At 40.6% G+C, this 16,930-nt stretch overlaps 1 protein-coding gene across 2 annotated transcripts in view; it reads right to left on the minus strand.

Moving 5' to 3' along the window:
• serinc5 (serine incorporator 5) overlaps window positions 1-16,930 on the minus strand; it is a 67,297-nt gene that overhangs the window by 10,553 nt on the left and 39,814 nt on the right. For both annotated transcript variants that reach the window (XM_048527479.2, XM_048527478.2), the window contains exons 5-9: window positions 14,025-14,118; window positions 12,487-12,698; window positions 4,921-5,016; window positions 4,673-4,799; window positions 3,185-3,254 (exon numbers count right to left, since the gene is read on the minus strand). In XM_048527479.2, coding sequence (XP_048383436.1) covers window positions 3,185-3,254; window positions 4,673-4,799; window positions 4,921-5,016; window positions 12,487-12,698; window positions 14,025-14,118 — 599 coding nt within the window. The remainder of the gene's footprint in view (window positions 1-3,184; window positions 3,255-4,672; window positions 4,800-4,920; window positions 5,017-12,486; window positions 12,699-14,024; window positions 14,119-16,930) is intronic.

The following is a 16,930-nucleotide window of genomic DNA, read 5'->3' on the forward strand; positions in this document are numbered from 1 at the left end:
CATCCAGGTTGATAGGGTTGTTAAGAAGGCGTACAGCGTGTTAGGTTCTATTGGTAGAGGGATTGAGTTTGGGAGCCATGAGGTCATGTTGCAGCTGTACAAAACTCTGGTGCAGCCACACTTGTGAGTATAGCGTACAGTTCTGGTCGCCGCATTATAGGAAGGTGTGGAAGCTTTGGAAAGGGTGCAGAGGAGATTTACCAGGATGTTGCCTGGTATGGAGGGAAGGTTTTATGAGGAAAGGCCTAGGGACTTGAGGCTGCTTTCATTAGAGAGAGGGTGGTTAAGAGGTGACTTAATAGAGACATACAAGATAATCAGAGGATTAGATAGGGTGGACAGTGAGGGCCTTTTTCCTTGGATGGTGATGGCCAGCTCGAGGGGACATAGCTTTAAATTGAGGAGTGATGGATATTAGGTCCGATGTCAGAGGTAGGTTCTTTACTCAGAGAGTAGTAAGGGCATGGAATGCCTTGCCTGCAACAGTAGTAGATTCACCAACTTTAAGGGAATTTAAATGGTCATTGGATAAACATATGGATGATAATGGAATAGTATAGGTTAGATGGGCTTCAAATTGGTTACACAGGTCAGTGCAACATTGAGGGCCGAAGGGCCTGTATTGCGCTATGATATCCTACGTTCTATGTTCTCTTCACACCTTAAAAATAAGTCCCCTAGACTTGAAATCCTACACTCGAGACAATATACCTGCCATTCACCTTATCTGTGCCCCTCAGGCATTAATAGACCCCTAAAAATGTTACCCCTTAATGTCCTATTTTCTAGTGAAAAAAGTCCCAGTCTATCCAGTTTCTCCTTATAACTCAAACCTTCCATTCCTGGCAACTCCCTAAATCCCTTGTGAATCCTCTCCAACTTAATAATATACTTCGATTTTCATCTTGCATTATCAGGACAGAAGCTAGAATGGGAAATTCCAAGGAGTGCAGCATTTTACTACATTTTAAAAGGGCGTTGGCTGGTGGGCAAGTTGACTTTGATTGGTCGAGGGGTTGCCAAGGAGACATTGTATGTAATCATATGCAGGGTCCTAACCTTTTCCTCCTACAGGCCAAAAGAACATGTCTAGGCATTGCAGCTTTTTTGATATTAAAAATACACATGTGGTAGCAACAGCTCCTTGGTGCAATCTCCATGGCAACACCTCTTCTAGAGTCTACCTGCCAACCAATCAGCAAACTTTTCCATTGCAAATCCCCTACTTCCTTTCATTTATCCTGATGAGTACAAGACAAAAAGCTTTGACAGAATGTAGGCAGCTTTAAATTAACTCATAATTTTTATTTTGTATAAAATAAAAGTAGCCGGGGTTTGATGCCCTTCATTTATTCTTCAGATCAGGACACAATTCTGCAGAAGATGTACAACAGGCACTCAGTCATACCTATAAAAAGGCACTGCATTGCACTATTGTGCCCCCAAACGAGACAGCACCCATCATTCAGTGCTTAATGCTCCCAATATGGAGTAGAAAGATTTAAGAAAATAGCATGCGGCTTAGGGATAAACACAAGTAAATCCATATTCCACTATATCACAGCACAGCGCATTTGATTCTTGACAAATATTGATAAAAGCACATTGTAGGGGCATCTCCCTCTCCAGGACTGAAACTGTTCAAGCCACACTTTCCCAAGACCAAACATGGATGTTCAATCTTTTGTACTTGAACTGCTTATCATTCATTCTTATTTCACAAACTTACATTAAGACTGACAGGTGGCACATCAGTCCTAGAAGTGAAGACGATGATGACAACCATTACACAGTGATGATAACCGCTATGTGTTCAAAAAGCTTACTCAACACTTTATTCAATGAGATTGCAACACTGGGACTTTTTTTTAATTTCACCACCATTAACAGAAGTATCATGCAAGAGAAGCTGTGGGTAAATTACACCTCAAGTATGCGAATGTATGTGTAAATATGCAGACTGAGTCAGTGTTTTTACAGCATTGAAAAAGGACATTTGGTCCGTTTTGTTCTGACCAGTCATTAAGCGTCTATGTACTCATATGCCTTTATACAGAACTTGGTCTGCAACCTTGAATGCTATGGTATTTCAGATGCTCGATACTTCCCAATTGCCTCGAGGGTTCTTGCCTCTACCACCAGTTAGTCGCAGATAACCAGCACCATCTGGGTGAAAACGTTGATCCTTGAATCCCTTCTAAACCTCTGCTTACTTTAAATTGACCCGTCTACTCATGGGAGAAGTTTCTCCCTATCGGAGGTTTCTGATGCTCAAGTACTTGGGCACTGGCAATGGCATGACCACAAAATGCATATTAACAGAGTGTTTACACACACACAGACACACAGCGAGAGAGACAGCAAGCGAGAGTGCAATTTAGTCTATTTGAATCTGCATCAACTGGAATTTTTCAGTAACACACAATGCATACATCTATAATTATACACACTCCACCCAACAAACCGTTAACGTAAATATTTCGCAAGGAGTAAACTGATAAATTCTACTAAAATAACAATTTTAAAACACATTTCTAAAAAGGGAACCAGCAGACCATAGACAGAAACTTCGTACAGAATGTTTGTTTGGAAATGTATAACCTTCACTGTAGGTTGAGGGAATAGAAGGTTGAAAAATTAAGACACACCCAAGATCTGCAATACCATTCAGACTTGAACAGACCAATTTTCAATCTTCTGCAATTAGCAGGAAATGAAATGAAATCTCTGTCAGACCTACATTCTGAAATGGATTTAAAACTGGAAAATTCCCTCCAAAAATCAAGTCAAAGGGAGATTTTTACAAAAAGTTGATCTTTAAAAAAAAGACTAGCTACTTTTTTAAAAAATGATATTTCTCACTTAACTAGTGATTACAATTTCAAATAAAGAAAGTGGTTTCTTAAAATATCAACACCACTTTCTAAGATGTTCTAGCCAAATGCTACAAAATGTTAAACTCCAACAAAGATCCAACTGGGTGATATACTTCATATTTCATACTTATACTTCATGCATTCCACTCCCTGTCCCACACCCCAATTAAAACAGTGCACCCTGGATAAATATGCCACAGTATTTGCATGGGACAGAAGTCAATGAATCAACACTGGAATGTGTGCAAATCAACACCACACCAGGTTGAAGCAAATATTCCACTTTGGCAAATCGGATACATACTTACAGTTGGTTTAGAGTTTGGAACAGTGCTCACCCCCAGGGTAGCTGAGCTGGAACGAGTTGTTGACGTTAGACTAAAGAAGAAACAAAGAAACATTTTTTTTCCGAAATGAGGTTGGGGCTTTTGGCATTCCATTTGAGAATCCATTAATCAAAGTCGGAAAAGAACTATGTGTCACATCTCCACTCCCACATTTTTCCAGGTTGTAGCAGTGTAAATATCTCTCAGCAGAGAGGCCAAATCCTCCCCCAAACCATGTGTGTTCATTGTCTACATGCATTTCTTAGTTCCATCATTAAAACACTTAATTTACATAACACGCCTCCTCCAGCAGCTGCAATACAGCACAGTGTCTCTTCTAACACCCTCCTGCCAGCTCCTTAGTCTTATTATTTCCACTTGTCCTTTAACTCCATGAATGTATTTTTAGAACAGTCCATGACAGCCAAGCTCAGGTCATAGTGAACACCCTGAAAACTGGCTGAGATTCGGCCCAACTCAACTCTTTTTCTAAGCAGGCTGCCTAACAGTAATTGAACTGAGAGAATTGGAAGTGAGGAGCCTCCCAGTAAACATTCAGTGAGTTCTGCATTTGTAAATATCAACAGCAACTTTCGTTAACACCAACTCCCCCCCCCCATCTGTGATAGAAGGGGGCTCTTCGATGTGTTACTGACGATTGGACCTTGTGAAAATATGTCAGTTTTCACTCTTACAATTAACAAGGCCAAACCTGAAGCCATCCAAATACTTTTAAAATAGTTGTTTCAGCCGTTACCTTCTACATTCCAACCCCAAATTTCTTTTTAAACATTATTTTAATTTAAAATGTTGAACGAAAAAAAATTGGAGGAACAGTTAAAGTCAGGACTCCAAATGACTGTTGGTGTTTAAAATGCAGCATTCAGGCATTATAATGTTATTTAGCATCTTGGACCCGTTCTCACTTCACCCATCATCTTGTACATTCCATGACAATGAGATAAAATGGGCTGTACAATTACAAATTCTAACAACCCTTCAAATATCATCAGTGACATTTATATTAATTTCTGATGTGGCAGATGGGAGCTTACACATGTATACATTTATTTTAAAAACTTACAACCTTTATTTAATGTGATGCCTCCAAATTAGCAGCTGAAATCAAAATTAGAATGGAGGCATTTAAGAGGGCATTGTTTCAATTTTTTAAAAAAGTCATCCAATGTACAAAAGGTATGGAGGAAAAGGCAGAGGATGGCACCGAGCCATGAAATGCATTTAAACAGCTGGTGCAGATACAATGGGCTGAACAGCCTCCTGAATCACGACACTTATGGTTCCAGGAATGCTCAGAAAGCTGGTTTGCATCAATGGAATATTTGACTAGAAGGGCTTTCTCAATTGGCGTAATAAATGTGCAAAATCAATGCCAAAGTCTGAGCCTGTGACCATACCCAGATTCTGTTTTCATTCCTGTTTTGAGTGCAAAATAATAGATGAACTTACCAGGCATAGAGCACACAGCCATACATGATAATGGCTCCCAGCACAGAAACAAGCTTGTCATCTGTTTGAAGGCCTTTGCCCAATAACTGAGGAATGCATATTGTAGTGTTCACTCCTTGCTTCATAACTGAAGAGAGAGTAAAAGACATTGAACACCACCAAATCTTTAGAGAAGCAGCAAATCCAATGAAAAGCAATAATAATTTATTGCACAATATATACATTTTTAAATAAAAGTTTGCAAGTACCATATTCTGGAGGTGAATTGGCCAACGCAGAGAAGGTAAGATACATTACATAACAGCTGATTACTCCTGACTGCAGGAGACCTGAGTTAGGCTGATCTGAAAGACAATGCAAACAGGGAATCACTTAAAAGAATTAGGCAAGACAAAGAACTGATGTACAAAATACATGCAAAAGGACTAATATCCTCCCTTTAATCAAATAGAACAGGGGTCAGTTAGCTAGAGAGCTAGTGAATGGATCAGATTTGTGCCAGCAGCATGAGACCCAATCCCTGTTGTAGCTGATGTCAATGCAGTACAGGTCTCCTTGCCCGATTTGTAGTACTTGCTGCAGGTCAGCCAACAATAAAACCAAGCACCTGCCTTCAGGAAAAGAACTTAAGAAGAAGAAAATGAAACAGAGCAGACTCCTATTCAAAATGAGTATTCCCTTGTAGACGGTGGAGAGTCAGGAGGTGGGAGTTACATGCTGCCCAATCACATTGCCTCATGACAGATTTTATGTTTGGTGACATCAAATATATTTGAGCAGATAAGTGAGACCCAAAACAAAACCCTTTCCAAACTGTTTGCAAACTTGGGTGCACACTGAGCTATGCTGCTGGCAGCAGTCTATGCTGAACCTTTGTCAATGGATATCCAAAGATTTTAGTGAAAAACAAGATTCATGCTGTCATTGTGTCACATGGACAGAATTCGAAGATTATGAAAGTATTTAAATTTTGTTTAAAATGGAAAAAGAAGTAGTGTGTGTACTGGAACAGAAGTCCCAATCAGTCAATTGCTGTGTTGAATATTATTTAAGAAGGCATCTACCACCCCCTTTCCTAAGTCAGCCTACCAGACTGTTTCACACTCGAACGCCTGTCGATACAGAATCCTTAAAGATTTTTGAGCAGAGGTAGAGGGATGCACAATGGAGGTTAAAATCAGATCAGCCATGATCTTATTGAATGGCGAAGCAGGCCAAAGGCCCAGGTAACCTACTCTTGCTCTTCGTTAGAGTTGTGTGTTGTATGTGTTAGGGAAGCCCATGCCAAATCAGTATAAAACGGCTGAAAGTGGTTCTCGGTTGACATAAAATGGCAGAGGAAGGTTTTTTGCCAAAATAGCAGCTTCCATACTTTGCTGCTGGTAATTAAACTATAAGCAAGAATAATAGCTGCCTTCAAAGAAGGAGTATATCCAAGGTAACTAGATTAAGATAACACACGAAGGGTGTTGCGAAATGTATGCAATAGGCCCTGCGGAACACAAGCAGATGTACAGACAAGTAGGTCGAGGTACAGCTTTGAGGGATTGGGACAGAAGCCTTGCACCAGGGTAGTCCAAACTCTGCTATTCATTATAGGATAGAAGGGAAGGGTCTGACCATGCACTGATCACATGGTATTGAGACAGCCAGCTAATTGGATGAGCTGTTAGATGACAGCCTGCTGAAATGGGCTGAGTAACTGTATTTAAACTGCACATTTTCCTTTGTTCATTTTCCTTTGTTCAGTGGTGAAGTCCCTGTACCACCCAGAGAACCTATCCCCAGCAGTGTAAAACAATAAACTCTTTGATGTTTGAAGTGGGCCTGCATGTCAAATGATTTAGTCATTCTACCGCATCAGTTTGCAATACACGCAAGCAAAATGTATCCTTATGCACTCTTACATGGGGCAGTACGGCACAGATGGCCATCAAATCATTGCTTTAAAATAAGTTTCACTCTGAGACTTGTACAAAAGATATACACAAAACAAAGGACCAGTCATTAACAACATGTTTGAGGCAGGTAATTGGGATGTCACACACAGGATGATGAATCACTGGAATATCTGCACTGATGCCAAAGCCCATTGTGCAACACAAAATGGGATGTCTACTTTACAACAGAAATGCTGTAGATTAACTTGTGGAAGGAATTTCAGAACATTAAGTATTGTGCGTCAAGGACAGCAGGGAAGGGTGTTAGTACAAAACATGATCATAAATGGAAACACTTCTAACCCTTGATAACAAGGGCATGCCTTTTGTAGGTGAGAGCACACAGCTTATCCTCACTAAGCACTATGTGACTTTAACTGACGATTTCCCTTCAGATATGCGTTTCAAAACCTTCCCACAACCTAAATCAATTTCAAATCAGACTGGATTTCTTTCCTTCCGAACAGCAGATATGATTTTCACTTTTTGTTCTTCTAGTAGAGAGCTGTGTCACCTTTCCAAAATGTCTCCAAGCAATGTCCAGTTATTTCTGCATGGGACGATGTAGCACAAACTGACAATTCATAACCACTTCTGTCACAGTACGAGCACATTATCTAGCGCTATGAATACCAGGCTTTTTAAAAAAAAAGACACTTCCCACACCCATATCACTATTGGGTGTGGGAATTGATAAGGTGCAGATTAATTATGGAATGAGAAAGTAACAACATTTGGTCACATCACAGTACAGATTGGAGACAGGTATCAAGCACTATTTTGAATAGGGAGATCAACCACACAAAGAGCAGCCAAAACAGATCAACTCATTCCCTACAGACAACCATGTGACCCTGTCCTGCCCCATCCAAAACACAAACCAGTAGGAATGGTGACATGGGAGATCAGGCAGACTAAAACAGCAAATAAAAAGAAAGTTTTGACAGCATTAACATATAACACTTAGCGCACGTAAAAATAGAAAGGATTGGACTTTCCGAAAAGATTGCCACTCTGGGCCATTCAAAATAAGGGACTACGCATTTCTGAGAGATTCTGTTCAAGGACCCTTCAGAAATGCAGAGCCATACTTCCATTCTGTCAGTTCTTTCATAGCATGATAGCGCCTTTTCACACCAGTCAGTTGCTAGATATAAAGACCGTGAAAGTCTCTTCAACAGCTGCTGATATTTGGTAAGTACATAACCCAAATGTGATGTTAGGGTGCAGGGAGTATAGAATGGTTGAATGCCAGCTGAGTAGACATGGGGTGCCTGCAGTAGGATAGCAGATGATGTCTCCAACCGTTTCAAGCATATTGTTAAAGAAGAGATTGAGAAGCCAGAAATTATTGTACACATTGGTCGGAATGACTTTTTTAGAGAAAAGATTAAAGCAGTGCAGAGTGAATTTAAGACATTATGTAGAAGATTAAACAAAATAGAACCTTAAAAGTAGTAACGTCTGGTTTATTCCCATGCCAAACTCAAATGAGGGAAGGAACAAAAAAGTCAAAAAGGAGATAAATCAGTGGCTAAAGAACTGGTATATCATTCAGGGATTCAGGTTTTTGGACAATTGGAATGTCTTTTGGGGGTTGAAAAGACCTGCTGAAAAAAAAAAGCTGGGCCTAACCTAAACTGGAAAAGGACCAATATTTCAGCAGGGAGATTTGCTCACCCTATAAAAGGGAGACATTATACTGATAGAAAGGGGGAGTGGAGGAATTCTAAATAGCAAGGTAAACAGAAGGATTGATGGGGAAGGTTCTGAATACGAGGACAGCACATTAATTAGAAAAGAAAGACAAGAGAGAGTCAAAGTATGTAGTAACTCTGAAGAACTAAATTGCATTTATTTCAATGCAAGGGGTCTTACAGGTAAGGCTGTTGAACTCAGGATACGTTTAAGAACATGGGATTGGGACATCGTAGCTATTTCAGAAACCCGGCTGAGAGATGGACTTGACTAGCAGCTCAATGTTCTGGGTTTCAGATGCTGCAGCAAGGTTAGAAAAGGAGATAAGAATAAGGTGTGTGTGGGTGGGTGCGGTGGGGGGAATGTGCATTTGAGTAAGCAAAACAATAATTACAATTATTGCTGTAATTAGGGAAAATATTTCTGAAAAAAGCACCCAGTGAAAATATAGGAGTAGAAATTACAGATAAGAAAGGAAAGATCCCTTTGATGGGATTATACTATAGGCCCCCCAATAGTAGGACAGAAAAGGTTTCGTCTGCAAAGAATTTGTCAAACATGTTCAAGAAAGTTTTTTTAAAATCAATATGTGGATGGTCCTCCTGAAGGAGGAGCAAAACTAGACCATCTTTTGGGCAATAAAGGGCGGGGCAGGTGACAGAAGTAAAAGTGGGTAACACGTTGGGTCTAGCAACTATAATTCTATTAGTTTCAAAAGGGGTATGGAAGTGGGTATGCCTTCCATAAAAGTTGAAAGTTTTTAAATTGGAGTAAGGCAAATTTTAATGGTATGAGACAAGGATGTTCAAAAAAGTTGATTGGAGTGGACTGTTCACAGGTATAAGGGCATCTGTCAAGTGGGAGATGTTGAAGAGTCTGATGGCCAGAGTTCAGAGGCATTATGTTCCTGTTAGACTGAAGGGCAAGGCTGGTAAGATTAAGGAACAATGGATGAATAACGATCTTAAGGTTCCAGTCAAGAATAAAACAGAAACTTATTTTAGATCTAGACAGCTTGGTTCAATTGAATCTCCTAATCAATTGAAAGAGTGTAGGGGCATTCTTAAGAAAGAAATGAGGAAGGCAAAGACAGGATATGGAATAGAGATAATGGGATCTGCAGATGCTGGAGAATCCAAGATAATAAAGTGTGAAGCTGGATGAACACAGCAGGCTAAGCAGCATCTCAGGAGCACAAAAGCTGACATTTTGGGCCTAAAGTTTGAGGATAATCCAGTGGGATTCTATGAATACATTAAGAGCAAGAGAGGGGCTAGTGCCTCTTAAAGATCAGGGAGGTCATCTTTGTGTTGAACCTTAGGAGATGGGAGAGACATTAAATGATTATTTCGCATCAGTTTTCATTGTGGAGAAAGAAATGAAGTTTTAGAGAATGCAGAGAAACAGTTCACATTACAGAAGAGGAAGTTTGGGAGGTTTTAAAGTATATAAAAAAGTGGCTAAATCTCCAGGACCTGAACACACTCCCAGTAAGGGAGGAAATTGCAAGACCTCTTGCAGAAATATTTGCATATCTGTAACTACAGGTGAGGTGCTTGATGACTGGAGGGTGGCTAATGTTGTACCTTTAAGAAAGGTTGTAAGGAGAAACTGAGGAACTATAGCCCTGTGAGTCTGACTTCAGTTGTGAGTAAATTGTTGGAAGCAAAAAGGTAGGATTTATGGGCACTAAGAGGAAAAACTCGATTAGGGATAATCAGCATGATTTGTGCAAGGAAAATCATATCTCACAAACTCGATTGAAATTTTGGAGGAAGTTACCAAAAAGACTGATGATGGCAGTGCAGTTGATGCTGATTATTTGGATTTTAGTAGAGTATTTGACAAGTTTCCACATGGTAGACTAATTTAAGTTAGGTCACATGAGATTCAGGGTGTGCTTGCTGACTGGATACGCAATTGGCTCAATGGCATGAGAACAGAGAGTAACGGTGGAGGGTTGCTTTCGAACTGGAGGCCTGTGACCAGTGGTATTCCACATGGATCGGCTCTGGGTTCTCTTTTATTTGCCGTTTATACAAATGATTAGGATGAAAATATAGAAGTTATTGTTAGTAAGTTTGCAGATGACATCAAAATTGGTGGCATAGTAGATGGTGAAGAAGGTTTTCTAAGATTACAAAGGGATCTTGAACAAATGGGTCAATGGGCTGAAAAATGACAGATTGAGTTCAATCTGGATAAATGCGAGGTATTGCATTTCGGTACAACAAACAGGGGTAGGGCCTTGGGTAATATTATAGAACAAAAAGGACCTGGGGCGCAGGGCCAAAATTCTTTGAAGTGTGTATCACATATAGACAGGGCTGGTTTAAAAAGGCATTTGGCACACTTGCCTGCAATGCTCAGTCCTTTGAGTATAGGAGTTGGGAAGTCATGTTGAGGTTGCACAGAACATTGGCGAGGCCTCACCTAGAATGTTGTGTCCTGTTCTGGTAGCCCAGTTCTAGGAGAGATACTACCAAGCTGGAGAGGGTTCAGAAGAGATTTACCAGGATGTTGCTGGGTATGGAAGGTTTGAGTTATGAAGAAAGGCTGCGACTGTTTTCACTGGAGAGTAGGAGGTTTAAGAGGTGGCCTGAAAGCAGTTAATAAAATGATAAAAGTTATAGGTAGAGCTAATGGTAGTTGTCATTTCCCTAGGATGGGGGAATTTCAAGACTTGGGAGCACATTTTTAAGGGAACAGGAGAGAAATTAAAAAAAAAACACGTTAGAGGCAATTTTTTTTTACACAGAGGGTAGTTTGTCTGTGGAATGAACTTCCTGATGAGTGATGGCTGCGGTACAATTACAACGTTTAAGAGACATTTGGATAGATACATGAATAGGAAAGGTTAAGGGATATGGGCCAGGAGCAGGCAGATGGGACTAGTTTTGTTTGGGATTAGGTTCAGCATGGACTGGTTGGACCAAAGGGTCTGTTTCCTTGCCATATGACTCCGAGAATGGTGTAGAATGCCAGCTTTGTATATAGTAATGTGCCAAGTGGGTAGGATACCAAGTGGGAGGTATGCAAGGTGGTAAAAGGGCCATATAAGCGATGTAGTGATTAGGGTCGGTTGGAGTGAGCAGAAATCAGGTCCAGAGTGAAGTACTGGAGACTGGGTCAGATCTAGTTGGTGTTGGAGGTGGCAGTAAGAGTCTGGCAGCAGGGACTGGATTGGGTACGGCGGTGGGGATTGGAGGAGGGGGCGATTGACACAAACGTAGCATGATTGTGGGACAGGAGGGAGTGTATCTGCCAGTGGGAGATGGGTGTCAGTTCAATTCTGAGGCAGGAATAAAGGGGAGTCCAGGGGGAAGAGTGGGGAATAGTGATTGGGTCCCAATGTGGGGAAGGGTTATTGAGTTATGGAGAGATATATTAGAGGGGAGAGGGGGACAGATGGAGTATGGGATTAGTTCATGAATTAGGCCACCAGGATTTAATAGTCTAAATTAGCAGGAGCAACTATTGTACTCAATTTCAACTGAACCCTTCCATCCTCCAATTTGAATGGAGACTTTTGAGAGGTTCCAGATGTAGGGAAATTGCCAGAACAAAATCCATTTTGCCAGGTAATTCCTCTGACGTGTATTACAATGGGGCTTCCACAAGATTCTAGTGTAGATGGGAATTGTGTGTGGGAATGACGACAGTCTGAGGATCAGAAAATCCAGGCCAATTTATTTTCTTTTTAAAATAGATTAGATTAGATTCCCGACAGTGTGGAAACAGGCCCTTCAGCCCAACAAGTCCACACTGCCCCTTGAAGCATCCCACCCAGACCCATTCCCCCTATAATCCACACACCCCTGAACACTACAGGCAATTTAGCATGGCCGATCCACCTAGCCTTCACATCTTTGGACTGTGGGAGGAAACCGGAGCACCTGGAGGAAACCCCTGCAGACACAGGGAGAATGTGCAAACTCCACAAAGACAGTCACCTGAGGCTGGAATCGAACCTGGGTCCCTGGCGCTGTGAGGCTGCAGTGCTAACCACTGAGCCACCGTGCCACCCTAATATACTTCGCAACTGTCACATTTCAAACCAACAATTGAGTTTCACATCACATCTTCGTAACTTTTCTCATGCAAATCTGAGCTGAACATAAAAACACTAGCAAAGTGCTAGTTCACTGGAGTCAGGATTCAAAGTTACCAACTCACATTTTTGAACACAGGGTGTAATTGCTACCATGGAGACGATGAAGCAGAGGCTGGTGTTGACACCCAATAAAATCTTGTTTAGTGTGCAGCCTTCAGGATCAGTGTAAAATATCACCATCAGAACAACAGCACAGACAGCAACTGAGTAAAGAATGAGTGTAACTAAGGCCAAAGCAGCGTACCAACACTTATTGTTTGCTGTTCCAGCCCACCTATTCAAAAGACACAAGAAACAAGAAATAATTGTCATTTGGTAGCAGACAGGAAACAAAAGACCACACATTATAATCAGACAGGAGATATAGTGCCTAGCTCCTTCGAAGTTTATTAAAATGCTGCAGAGAGAAAGAGAGTACCTTTCACTTCAACTAATGCACTGTAACCCTTTATATCTAGAAATAAAAGCTCTCTATTTTAACTCAAAAAGAGATGGTATCCCTTGAGAGCTTTCCATTGTCTCCCTTCATCTTGGATTAAATAAGCCAGCCAGTGTCGATTCTAAACTGCTGGCAATGTTGTTCCATCATTATTTGTGAGAGACAGCCCACAAATTATTTTCAATGTCACTTCAGGGTTCTCTTTCAGAATGCAGGAGAAGAAACATTACCTGCCCTTTCAGTCACCATCCTGCATGACACTGGAAACTAGTTAATGTGGAACTACTGATGAAGCCACACCACCAACATCGTAGGGTAGATAGCCCATTCCATGGGTTAATTATACTTACACTTGAGAAATGCTGACACCTATATACAATATGACCATGTATCCTTTTTGCAGGAGAGAACAGACATACATTAAATATGTAGACTCATCTTTGACTATGCTGGAAGCAATAGTTTTAAAAGCTAAACAGCTCATTCATTCATTCCTGGTCCTTAAAGAACAACTGTCCTAAGGGATGTGAGGATAAAGGAGAATCCTTCCTAAGTGGCCTTCCCGCTAATTGGGCAAGTAGTTAGGGGGCTTGTCATTGCAGGCTAAACCCCATCCTTAAATAGCTTTCTCCTTCCTTGTGAGATGTTTGTACGCAAGTAAGTGAAAAGGTACTTTAATGCACAATATCATCCAGACACTAAAGGATAATAGTTAATCTAACTTCAATGCAGCCAGCTACTTGCCCTCCTCATCTACGTAAGCAGAAAATGTCACCTCCAATGTAGCCAATTATCTAAGGATTGTCAATTCGTTTCATTTTTGTTGAGATGGTGACAGCTATTTGTGTATGTACCATGACTAAAATGATGCTGAGATTTCACTGTCATGTTGAGAATCTTAAGGGCACACACACACAAACAGAACCCAACATGCAAACTCAAATTCTCTTAACAGGAAAAGTCTCAGAAACAAACCTTGTGACATTACAACCACCTGGTTGAAGAAAGAACAAAGGTTTTCTCACTGTTTCCAATCCAGAACGTATTTGGATTATTTTGCTGTACATCTACAGATCTAGTGACAACTTTTTTGGGCTTTCTATTCAAGTTGCAATGGCCTTCCTAGTCTCAAAAAAAAACACTTCAAGAGAAGTAACTTACCAGGTTTTGTTCCATTTGTGTGCAAACTCCACGAGCAATATGAGCTGGATTAGAATGAAGAGGAAGGCTCCAGCAACACCAATGTATAGCCATGCTGTTCTCAATAAAGGAAAACAAATCATTAGTAAAAGGCTACTTTATGAAATTTATGGGTCACAAGAACAAAATTCATTTCTTCATGGGTATTGTGGTTTACAAAAAAAGTTACTGTGCAGGACACTGAATGAGCTCTGCCATTAGGCTGAACCTGCACATGCCTGAACAAGTTTTGAATCACAAGTTGAGAGCTGATAATTGCAGGGTAAGACAAGGAGGACAATCAACTACCAATATATCTCCTTAACAAGTCAGACGGAAGAATTAAGAAATAAAGTGAGGATGGATGTCCAGTAATGTGTAAATTCAATATTAAAATATACAAAACAATAAAGGAGGAAATAAGGGGAGGGTGGGGAAAGACAGACAAAATAGAACACGTTTTTAAAATTTAACACTTAGCCTTTTTATAAATGTCCAAATACAATTAAAACCTGAAGGAATTAATCTCCACACTGAATATTTAATATTCACTGTTGGCAGTAGTGGACTATTATTTCATTTAGTACTTTGACAGCACAGAACTTTAGTTGAAAAAAAACGTACATTTGGTGAAACTGTGTGTCTTGCACTCATCAGGACAATTTGCAATCCAAGTAACAGGAAACCAACAATTGTATTGTGCGAGAAAAGAATGTTGATTGGATGGCAAGTTGACACTGGTAGAGATGTTATTATGGAACATGCATCTGTAAACAGTGACTGATAGTTAACTGCTAAAATTTTAAATGTGTTCTAAATTTTAAACTTAGCAGATTGACTTTGATTGGCTATAGCATGCCTCTGAGAAATGAACCAGAGATTTCAAAACCTGCCCTCCCCCCACTGCATCCCAAAACCAGCCCAGCCTGTCTATGCTTCTCTAACTTGTTCTTCCTCTCACCCATCCCTTCCTCCCACCTCAAGCCACACCTCCATTTCCTACCTACTACCTCATCCCGCCTCCTTGACCTGCCCGTCTTCCCTGGACTGACCTATCCCCTCCCTACCTCCTCACCTATACTCTCCTCACCACCTATCTTCTTTCGTCTCCATCCTCAGTCCGCCTCCCCCTCTCTCCCTATTTATTCCAGAACCCTCACCCCATCCCCCTATCTGATGAAGGGGGTCTAGGCCCGAAACGTCAGCTTTTGTGGTCCCAAGATGCTGCTTGGCCTGTTGTGTTCATCCAGCTTCACACTTTGTTATCGAGAATGCTGTCACCAATTTTGCTGAGTTGAAATAGGCACAATGTATGCTTCTTCTGTCTCTCCAAATAACAGAGCCCTATGTAATAATGTATCTAGATTTCAGTAACACAGGGGTGTGTCATATTGTCAGCCCTATACAATCCTATAGGGGTGGCCAGTATATACATAGGATTATATAAAGAATGTTACCCAATTGTACAATTGCATCTCTAATATTGGACAATACATTTTCAAGCAAGGGCATTTGAGTAAGGTAAATACCTTACTTGTTGAGAATGCCAAAGACCCCTGCGGTTTGAGGAGATCTGCCCGTTTCTGGAATATACAGTCTATACAACGGAATCACATTGGCCCTGAAGTTCTTACACTACATTTTGTATTTGTGCAATAGGATGTCCTTTGACTTAACAGCGGCATCCTACCAGAGGCAAATACCAGTCCGGTCACTACTACATTGTGGTAGCATGAAAATCCTGTTTATTACTTCCTCAAAAAGCTCCAACTAATTTTTCCAGGCATGATTACCCCTTTATGAAGCCAGGGCTCTGACTGATTGTATTATGTATTTATTTCTAAATGTTCCAGTGTTACATCCTTTATAATAGACTAACATTTTCCCCAACACGCACAGACATTATGCTAACTTGTCTATAGTTACCTCCTTTTATTCTCGCTCTCTCTCTTTCTCTCTCTGTTTAAATTCACATACTTGGGAATTCTAAAAGATATATTGAGCTCTCTTCAGGACCTTAGGCACATTCAAGAGCTGATTGCTGTTAAATGCAAGAAACCAAAGATTTTGGAACGATAAATATGATTTGCTGTCTTGTTATTTCTTCTCTATTGTTACACAATGTGAAACAAACTTTACAAAACTCCCCAAACTAGGAGAAGCTTAGTCATCCTAAAATCCACTACATTTTCTGGTTCAAAACAGCACATATAGCAAACAACAAAAGTAAAACCAAACTTGGGTTAATTCCAAAATTCAAGATTTCACAATGTGTTACTGCCTTCCCTGTCTTAATACATTCAAATGTATTCTTTGCCCTTGACTACAAAGTTGTGACAATTTATTGATGTATATCAAAAAAATTAAACAGAAACAGTTGCCATTGCCATTTTCTATTGCTGCAAGTCAATCAAAGCAGGCAGTTCTGGGCGGTTCTGAATTGTCTGCAGTCTATTCTCTCAAGTGGGCTTAAGAGATTTCACATTATTACAGAAGCACAGAATTGCTACACTGAAGGTGGCCATTTGGTCTGTCAAATCTGCACTGGCTCTCTGAACACCAGCTCTGTGTGAATTTCCTGCCTTTATCTCACACTCTGTCCTCTCTAATTCCTCAATTGAATCTTCCTCCATCCCACGTCCAGACAGTGCATTCCAGACCGTAACTACTCGATAAAGCGTTAGCAATTTTGTTCTCTCATATTTGCTTCTTCGCAAAACACTTTAAAACTGTGCCCTCAGGTTCCTAACCAGCCTATGGGAGGCAAGGGTTTCTCCCTATCTACTCTAAGTCTCTCACGATTTTGAAAATTTCTAGTGAAATCTCCTCTTAGCCATCTTCTTGTCAATGAAAACAGTCCCAACTTCTCTAAACTGTCCTTGTCACAG

This window comes from Stegostoma tigrinum, chromosome 3, assembly GCF_030684315.1.
Source record: "Stegostoma tigrinum isolate sSteTig4 chromosome 3, sSteTig4.hap1, whole genome shotgun sequence".
NCBI lineage: Eukaryota > Metazoa > Chordata > Chondrichthyes > Orectolobiformes > Stegostomatidae > Stegostoma > Stegostoma tigrinum.